We start from the raw sequence: 9,396 nt of genomic DNA, 5'->3' as shown, positions 1-9,396 counted from the left end.
ACACACACACACACACACACACACACACACACACACACACACACACAAGGAACAGAGTAAACATAGTTTATAGTAATCTAATATAGTGTATAGTAATATAATATACAGTAAAGTGAATATAGTAAAATAATAATGAAAAGTAGGAAGGAGAGGCACTGGAGGGTTTGGAGGAGGAGAATAATAGGGTCATGTGACCCTAGTAGGATCAGAAGGAGAAGGCTGGATGGAGGAGGGTTTGGGGCAGACTTTAGGAGAAAGGGATGATGAAGAATAGTGGAAAGAAGTGAGGAGTATGTGATGAAAGGTGACGGGTGGGATGGGAAGCTTTAAGATACAATAGACAGTATAGCGGAATTGGTGTCAAAGGATCTGGGTTCAAATGCTGACATTGCTACTTCTTTACTATGAGACCTTAGGCAAGTCTCTAGGCCTCAGATTCTTCATCTTTAAGAGAAAAAAAAATGAGGGAGATGGACTGGTGGCAGCTCTGAATCCTTTGGCCCTTCGAGGATAGTTGTTTGATTCATCTAGGGAGCCTAAAGAAATGTGGGGGAGAAGGAGTAGAGAGTGGGATGAAGTTTGGGGGATACTCAGACGAGCAGAAAAGGACCGCTTCAACCCCCAAATGCCCTTCGAAGCCAGGCACCATCCCAGAGCACCTTCTGCTCCTGCCTTCAAAAGGAGTTAACTAGCTAGCATTCCTGGGAACAGAACCCCGTGATGCAGGGGTCTCCCATCCCAGGAAATCCAGTTCTGGGCTTCTTCCAGGAGGGAGCCTTGGGCTAGATTCCTGCACCCCTAGATCTAGGAGTCTTTCCTTTAGGACAACAGGTCCTCCAGGAGCTGGGTCACCAGTGGACTCGATGTAGGCCCTATATCCTGAAGATGAGAGCGTATGGGGGATGGTCTTGGAAGGCATCCGTGAAGAGAAATGCCACCTCCTGCCAGGAGAGGTGGGTGCAGCGAGACCCTTGAGTTAAACAAAAAATCAACTTCACTAGTCAAGATTGGGTTTTTATGACAAAGATTTGGGGAGTTCTTAGTGGACTCCAAGCTTCACGTGTGTGAATTAAGAGGCAGCTCAACCCAGTGAATGGAGCAGTGGACCTGGAGTCCTGAAGACCTGAGTTCAAATCCTGACTCACATGCTTACTAGCTTAGTGTGACCCTGGACAAGTCACTGAATTTCTCTCAGGCTCAGTTTTCCCCATCTGTAAAATGGAGGCAATAACAGCACCCATTTTGCAGGGTTGTTGTAAGAATCAAGTGAGTTAATATATGTAAAGCCCTTTGCAAAGCTTAACGGGGAGATAGAAATGTTTATGTTCTGTAGCCCCCCAAAAGCTAATGGGAGCATAGGCCACAGTAAGATTAGCATGGTGTCTAGGATTCTACCCTTATTAAATACCTGTCGTGTGCCAGCATGGCACAGTGGAGAGAGAGCCAGCCTCAAAGTGGAGAAGAACTAGGTTCTGAGTCCCTCTTCCGACACTTCCTGGCAGTGTGATCCTGGGTAAGTCCCTTCTCTTCTTGGTGAGACACCCAACTGTCTAAGGCTGGCAGACAGAGGAGTTTGTATTTGATCCCAGAGGCCCTTGAAGCTGTCAGCCCCTGGAGCTTCCTGGTGGTTGTAGTGCAAGTGGATAGAAAGAGAATGATGTGAGATGCTGAGAAGGTAGAACTGACCTGACTTGGCAACTCATTGAATATGCACCTGGTAGGGGTGGGGGAGGAGGGAGTCATTCCTCAGTTGAGACTCTGAGTCACTAGAAGGATGGTGGGACCTTGGACAGAAGAAGTAGGAATATTAGGCAAAGACACATAGTAGGGAGGTACTTAGTAAATATTTGTTGGCTTTGGGGAAAAGATAATGAGTTCTGTTTTGTACTCGTTGAGTGTGAGATCCCAATGGGAAACCCAGTTGGAAATGTCCCATAGGTCCCATAGTTGGTAATGTGGGACTGGAGCTCAGCCCACATCTGTAGAACTGGGGTCAGTTCTAGAATGAATATTTTACTATGTTTTATTTGTAATTTTAAAAATAATCATACTTTATTTATTTTAACATCCATTTTTAAAAATCTGAGTCCCAAATTCTCTCCCTCCCTCCAGCCCTTTCCCCGCCCATTGAGAAGGCAAACAATATGATGTCAATTATACATGTAAAGTTATGCAAAACATTTCCGTATTGGCCATATTGGGAAGAAAGAGGAAGGAAGAAAGTAAGGGAAAAAAGGAAAAGAGAGAGAAAAAGAAAGAAAGAGAAAAAGGAAGGAAGGAAGAGGAAGGGAGGAAGGAAGGAAGAAAGAAAGAAAGGAAAGAAGGAAGGAAGGATGAAAGAAAAAGAAAGAAAGAAAGAAAAGAAAGAGAGAGAAAGGAGAAAAAATTATGCTTCACTCTGCATTCGAAGTTTATTGGTTCTCTCCCCCTGGATATGGACAGCATTTTCCTCATGAGTCCTTTCGGAATTGTCTTTTATCATTGTATTGTTCAGAGTAGCTAAGTCTCACAGTTGCTCATTGTTACAATATTGCTGTTACCATATACAATGTTCTCCTGGTTCTGCTCACTTCACTTTGCATCAGTTCATATAAGACTTCCCAAGTTTTTCTGAAACCATCCCCCTCTAGCCTGACCATTTTATTTTTTTTTGTTTTCTTGCTTGACAGCTGGGGTTAAGTGATTTGCCCAGGGTCACACAGCTAGTATGTACTGTGTCTTGTGTGTCTGAGATCGGATTTGAACTCAGGTCCTCCTGACTACAAGGCCAGAGCTTTTTCCACCACACCACCTAGCTGCCCCTAGCCTGGCCATTTTTTTTTTAAAGACAATTGGGGTTAAGTGACTTGCCCAGGGTCACACAGCTAGTACGCGTCAAGTGTTTGGTCTGAGGTCGGATTTGAACTCAGGTCTTCCTGACTTCAGGGCCAGTGCTCTATCCACTGCACCACTGCCCCTAGCCTGACTTTTAAAAGGGAGGACACTGGTAAGCTGGACAGTGTCCAGAGGAAGGTGACCACGGTAGTAAAGGGCAACAGATCATGCCGTATAAGGATGAGTTCAAGGAAGGAGAGATGTTTGGTCAGGAGAAGAGAAGACTTGGGGAGGAGGGGCATTTTAACTGCCATAAAGTATTTGAAAGGCTGTCATGTGGAAGAAATATTAACTTTACTTGGTGGAAGTTGCTGAGATTTTAGCTCAGTATAAAGAGCAACTTCCTAATTATCAAAGCTGTCCCAAAGTGGAATGAAGGGACTGCCTGGGAAGGTAGTGAGTTCCCTTTCTCTGAAGGTCATCAAGCTTTGTGGTTGGCTGACTGCTTGCTGGGTTTGCTGTCTGGATCTGGGCTGGCCTGGTGGGTGCCCAGGCTCCTTCCAGCTCCGACATTCTACAGTTCTGTGACTGAAGTGCTCCCCTTGGGGTCTCACCAGGACAGAATACATTGGGACGGTCACCTCCCTTCTTTGTGCTAGACACTAGGCCTGGGCTGGAAGCACGTAGTTCCCTGGGAGGTGGGAGAGGGGGCATTAGAGAAGCATGGGGTCAGAGCACTCCACAGGGAGTTGTGAAGGTGGAAGAGAAGAACTGGATGAGATCAAGCCACCCCAGTTTCCTCTGCCACTGAGGTCCCTGGATTTATAATCACCAGGCTGCCATGGTGGCAGGGGTATCTACGGTGGTCTGGTGCCAACAAGGCCCTCCTCGGGACCTTCAAAATCTGTGTGCTCTGCTGTGACCTCATGCCCGCTGGCACACCCCCTTTAATCCCTTCCCAGGCCATCAAACCTTGTGTCTTGTGGTAGGGCTCCCAGCCTGAGGCACTGCCTATTAAAAGGTTATTAATGTAGCTGTGAGGTCACTTTAGTTTTAGGGTTTTGTTTTGTTTTGTTTTGTTTTGTTTTTTGGAGGGGAGGCAGGAGGAAGTGGGCAGCCATGTCATACTGTTGAGTTGTCCTGAGCTTGAATCCACTGAAACCCCCAGATCTTTTTCAGATAAACTGTTGTCCTCATTTCCCAGCCATTTCCAAGCCTGGAATCACATGATGTTGACCTCCCTGAACCTCTGGGTCAAGTTATGGACCCTTCAAGCCATCCAGAGGAGGTAGGAGCCGAGATCTAGAGGTAGCCCCAGGAAGCCTTGTTATGGCGGTGGGGGACAGTCCAGGGCCTCCAGCCAGGAACATCTTTCCTTCCCCTTGGATCCCTCCTCCTAATGCCCTGTGGCAGAGAGCCTACGATTGGGCCATCCCGGCAGATGGGCTGTAGGGACAGGAGAAGAAAGTATTCAAAGACCTGGAGGTTTAAATCCATGACATCAGCACATGTTATCATCCCATCAATATCACCCGTGTTACTCATGGCAAAGTTCAAACTTGCCCTTCCCCTGTTTCATAACCCATTAGGCCCCATGGTGCTCTCTTATCCTTTCCCCAAATTTTCCTCGGAGAAGGAGGAGGATAGTGTGGGAGTTGGGGCACACATCTTGACTATGCCTTCTCCTGAGAACAGTCCTGCCCGGAGTATCACCTCCAGGATCAGGCTAGGGGCTGGCAGAAAGGGAAACGATGCCTTCCCAAGGTTACCCTTATTTCTCAGGACCCTCGCTGACCTGGCCGAGGTGACTGACCGTCAGGGCCAGGATTGGAGGACAGCTGTGAGTCAGATCTACCATGCCAGGCAGCACTGCCTCCTCAGGTCTCCCTGGGCCCATTGGAATGCAGTGCTGCCCAGAGGGAGGCCGAGACATCAGCTGACCAAGGAGGAGGAAGGCACCTCTGTTGGCCCCAGGCCCAGGACCAATGCCATCTACCTACAGAGACTGGCCCTCAGAGGGTGCCACATCCTGGATGCAGACCCCGATGCTCTTGGGAAGCAGGTGAGGCTAGGTGAAGGGGGTGGGGCAGGGCCTTCAGCATCCAGGATTGTGGGTAGGGTCAGGTGAGTTGAAGTCCCATTGGCCTGGATTTCTTAGCCTTTGACATCACAGGAGACTGGCAAAGTGAGAAAGGTGCTAGATTTGAAAGCTAAAGATGTGAGCTCTAATCCTGCCTTGGCCACTTAACTCCCTGTTACACAACCTTAGACAAGTCATTTCATACACATATCCCCTCCTAGGGCCTCAGTTTCCTCATCTGTCAAATGAAAAGGCTAGTCTAGATCATATCTTAAGTTCCCCTCCAACTCTGAAATGTGGGAAAAGTTTAGTAATGTGAAATGTTAGAAATTTTAAAAGATTTCCATTCAAAAAGGTTAAAAGAAAGTTTGACATTTAAAAAGATGAGTTCACTTATCTGGAAAATTCATGCATGAGCAACTGACAAAACTAGATACCACCAGTGTATTTTGCTGTTATTTCAACTGTATTTTATGTTCTGTTTACAGAGCAGCTTTTTTGTTTTACATTTTTTGTTTTTACTGAAATATCTTGCCTTCATATCACCTTAATTTCTGAATCTATCACCCTCTCCAAACCAGAGAACTATCCCTTTTAAAAAATACTGAAAAAGAAAAGGGAGAAAAAGCAAGTCTGCTAAACTAACAGATTGACTGAGCCTCACGGCGTATTCGGTGTTCCACACACATAGTTTTCCCTCTACCGACAAGGAGAGAAGAGCAATTTGGGTTTCACCAAGTCCATTTTACAGGTGGGAAAATTGAGGCTCAAAGGGATCATAGGATCCTAGATTTTGAGATGGAAGGTATCCCTAAACTTATCTAATCCAACCCCCTCAATTTATATTTGAGGAGAATGAGACCTAGAGAACTGAGTGACTTGTCGAAGGTCACGTGGGTGTTACCTGGCAGAGCCAGGGATTTGAACTCAGGTCTTCTTGACTCCAAATCTAGCACTCTTTCTATTGCACCATATTGTATCCTGTGAAGTGACTTGAAGTCACACAGCTAACGTAGCTAACATATACAGCACCTACTATGTGCCAGGCACTATGCTAAGCGCTTTATTATCTCAGTTAATATTAAATCAGTAAATATTTTGAAACATTTTTTCAGTTTTAAATATTAAAATTTAAGTTAAAGTATTTAAATATTATCTCAGTTAGAATTAGTGTTTGGGCCTGGGACCCATTCATAGCTCAGGACTTCTTCCACTTACCACCCTGACAGTAGCAAATTGCCCACCCTCCTAGCCTCAGGCACACACAATGGGATTTAGGAGCCTCTCACCATAGGGTGGGCAGAAGTAAGTAAAATTGCCTCAGACCATCCCCTGGCTCTTCATCAGGCTTCCCGTAATGCCCCAGAGAGGCACAGAGTGCAGGTGTGGATGATGAAACTTGAACTGACTGCACTGTGTAAACGTTGGGGCCTGACTAGAAATGGTTTATCTGACCCTGAGATCATCAGTTTAGAGCTGGAAGATTGAGCACTCCCTCTTTTTACAGATGAGGAAACCGAGACCCAGAGAAGAGGTTAAATTAATGCCTAAGGTTACACATCTGACTGTGTCACTCTCTTACTCAAAAACATATACAGTATATGGCATACCATCTAGTGAGTTCAGTCCAGCCAAGCTGGCATAAGCCCACTTGACGCTGCTCCCTGGCCTGCACTCAAAGGCCCTCTCTGAGCTAAGGTTTTCCCCTTCCTCCTCTGCTTTCTCTCAGGCCGGCAACTACTGGACAAGGGCCACAGCCCCAGCCCAGGCCAAGAGGAAACCCCACAGCCACATTGGACAGAGGAAGATGTCAGTGTCTCTGGGTAAGGAGGGCTGCTCTGGCTACAGTCACGTTGGACAGAGGAAGATGTCAGTGTCTCCAGGTAAGAAGGGCTGCTGTGACTGACGGGTCAGTTTTTGATTCTCCCTAGAAGAGGAAAGGAACAAGCATTTATTAAGTACCTATTATATGCCAGGTACTGTGCTAAGCATCCCTCTAGATCCTTGCAACAACTCTGGAAAGAGGATGCTGTTATTATCCTCATTTTACAGTTAAGGAAACTGAGGCAGACGGATAATGACTTTCCCAGAGTGACACAGCCAATAATAGCTAACATTTATGTAGCACTTACTAGGCACCAGGCACTCTGCTAAGCAGTTTACAATTGTAATATCATTTGATCCTCACAATTCAGGGTAGGGGGAAGAGGAGCTATTATCCCCATTTTACAGGTGAGGAAACTGAGGCAAACAGAGGTTAAGTGACTTTTCCAGGATCACATAACTAGTAAGTGCCTGAGGCTGGATTTGAACTCAGGTCCTCCTGACTCCAGACCCACACTCTCTCCACAGCACCAACTGCCTCTAAGCAGCCAGAAAGAGCTTCCCCACCTCTTGAATTATCCAGAGAGGTTTGCATAGAGTTGGGCGGGGCCTCAGAGGCCTTCTCTGTGGCATACCTGCCCAGCCACCTCCAGTGACAAAGAACTTGCTAAGCTCCCTCCCCAGGTTCATAGACTTAGAGTGGAAAGGGGCCTTGGAGGCCATCTGGCCCAACCCCTCATGTTGCAGATGAGAAAACTGAGGCCCAGGGTAGTGAAGTGGCTTGCAGGTGGTAAATGGAAGAGACAGGATTCGAATCCACACCCTCTCACTTCTAATCCAATGGTCTTGGTTCTATCTTAGCGCATTTCAGGTTTAGATTGGTTTGGTGGTTTTTCTGTAACTTCCACCATTGTTCCCAGTCCCACCCTCTGGGGAAAAGCAGGACAGGAGAAGAGGGACGGTTCACATAATTGAGGCGCTTACCTCGGTGCCCCCAAGTCTGCTCTGCACTGGGCAGTTTCTTCAACCAGCCTTGGTTTCCGGTTATCTTTTTGTTGCTGTTTAATTAAATAAACCCTATTGGCTGAAAGTTGGTGGAGTCAGGAATTGTTCTTACAATTCTTCCCACTGCACTTTCTAGGGCTTGAGCCAAAGCAAGAGTTGATCACTGGCTGCTTTGCCCTGGACTCTTGTCCTGTTACTTACCTTCTCTTCCCAGGTGGCCCAAAGCAGAGCTTCTCGCTGCTTTCTTCCCCTCGCTTGCCTCTCCACTGTAGTTCCTTCCAGCCTTGGCTGCAATTGTACCAAAGGCAAAGCAGAGCCAAGGGACTGACCAGCCAGGAGGGGCCTAGGAAGTCTACTAGAGGACAAGAAGAAGGCAGCTCCAGGACTGTCCAGATCCCCAAGAGCAGAGCCCACTGGAGGGCAGCAGCGTTGGAGGAAACATGGCTGGAGTAAGAGCAGCTTGTCACCTAGAACCTCAGAATTTTACACTTAGAAGGAACCTGAGAAGCCATCTAGTCTAGTCTGTACCTAAGGATCTTTTTTACAAAAAAGTGGTCACCTAGCCTTTATTTAAAGGCCACACAGTGCAAGGGAGCCCACTCCCTGTGATACAGTGGAAAGAAGACTGGTTCTGGGTTCAGAAGAGCTGGGTTCAAATTCTACTTTTGATTCTTAACCTGTGCGACCTTGGGCCAGGCCCTTAACCTCCCTGGGTCTCATTGGGAGGCTGGACTGCATGGCCTGTAATGTCCCTTCCAGCTCTAAAGCTAACTTCCCAAGACAGCTCATTCCCTTTTTGGCAAGATCTCGTTGTCAGGAAAGTGTTCCTTACACCAAGCCTACTTTTATCTCTTTACAACTTCTGCCCGTTTACTCATGGAGGAAGGCAAGACATGTCTCATCTCTCTTCCCTGGAACAGCTGGGAAACAGCTTTCCCTTCAGGTTCCTAAGTCTTCTCAACACTAACCATCCCCAAATCTTTCAACACATCTTCATGTGGCATAAACTCAGGGTCCTTCACTAGCCTGGGAAAAGTCATAATAGAGACTTGGAGAAGGCAACTTGCTTATTAAAATGGCAGATGGTTGTGGCAGGTCCAGGACTAGAACCTTGTTCATAAGTTTATCAATTGAAAACTAAAGAGAACCTTGGAAGTTCAAACTCTTGGTTTAGGGTTTTGGTTTTTTTTTAATTTTTAAAAGATTTATTGATGGCTTTTGTTTTTGTGTTATTTTTGTTTTGTTTTGTTTTGTTTTGTTTTCCAACTGTCCTTCCCGGAGATACTCCCTCTCCAGTGAGCCTTCCTTTGAAACAAAAAATTAAGCAAAACGAACACTTTGACATAGGCATAGGGCCTTGACATGAGGCTTTCTCTCCAGGAGGAAGTACCTACAGAAGTGGAGACACGAGGCGCTGCTTCGAAGATTTCATGGCCAGCAAAGGAAAAGGAGGCTGGCAGAAGTCTGGCAATGCTGGATAGATGCCCAGGGATCAGAGCAGCTGGCACGGACATTGGTGAGCCTTGTTGCAGGGGATCATTGAATTATACTCTCATGGGTCAGAAGGGACCCAGAGGTCATGTCATCTACTTCAGGCCAGCCAGCCCTAATTCCAGTCTTTTTTTAAAATATTTTATTTTTTCCCAATTGCATGTAAAAACAATTTTTAACAT

The 9,396-nt window shown here is 46.5% G+C and overlaps 1 protein-coding gene across 1 annotated transcript in view; it reads left to right on the top strand.

Moving 5' to 3' along the window:
* CUNH1orf167 (chromosome unknown C1orf167 homolog) overlaps positions 1-9,366 on the top strand; it is a 52,235-nt gene extending 42,869 nt beyond the window's left edge. Inside the window, exons 18-23 of the mRNA XM_027843878.1 lie at positions 824-953; positions 4,019-4,102; positions 4,597-4,876; positions 6,624-6,777; positions 7,938-8,172; positions 9,104-9,366. Of these exons, the coding sequence (XP_027699679.1) occupies positions 824-953; positions 4,019-4,102; positions 4,597-4,876; positions 6,624-6,777; positions 7,938-8,172; positions 9,104-9,266 (1,046 nt within the window). The 3' untranslated portion in view covers positions 9,267-9,366. The remainder of the gene's footprint in view (positions 1-823; positions 954-4,018; positions 4,103-4,596; positions 4,877-6,623; positions 6,778-7,937; positions 8,173-9,103) is intronic.
* The last annotated feature ends 30 nt before the right edge of the window (positions 9,367-9,396 follow it).

This window comes from Vombatus ursinus, unplaced genomic scaffold (assembly GCF_900497805.2).
Source record: "Vombatus ursinus unplaced genomic scaffold, bare-nosed wombat genome assembly UNPS02014932.1, whole genome shotgun sequence".
NCBI lineage: Eukaryota > Metazoa > Chordata > Mammalia > Diprotodontia > Vombatidae > Vombatus > Vombatus ursinus.
The sequence above is the reverse complement of the archived record's forward strand: the minus strand, read 5'-3'. Positions and strand labels throughout refer to the sequence as shown.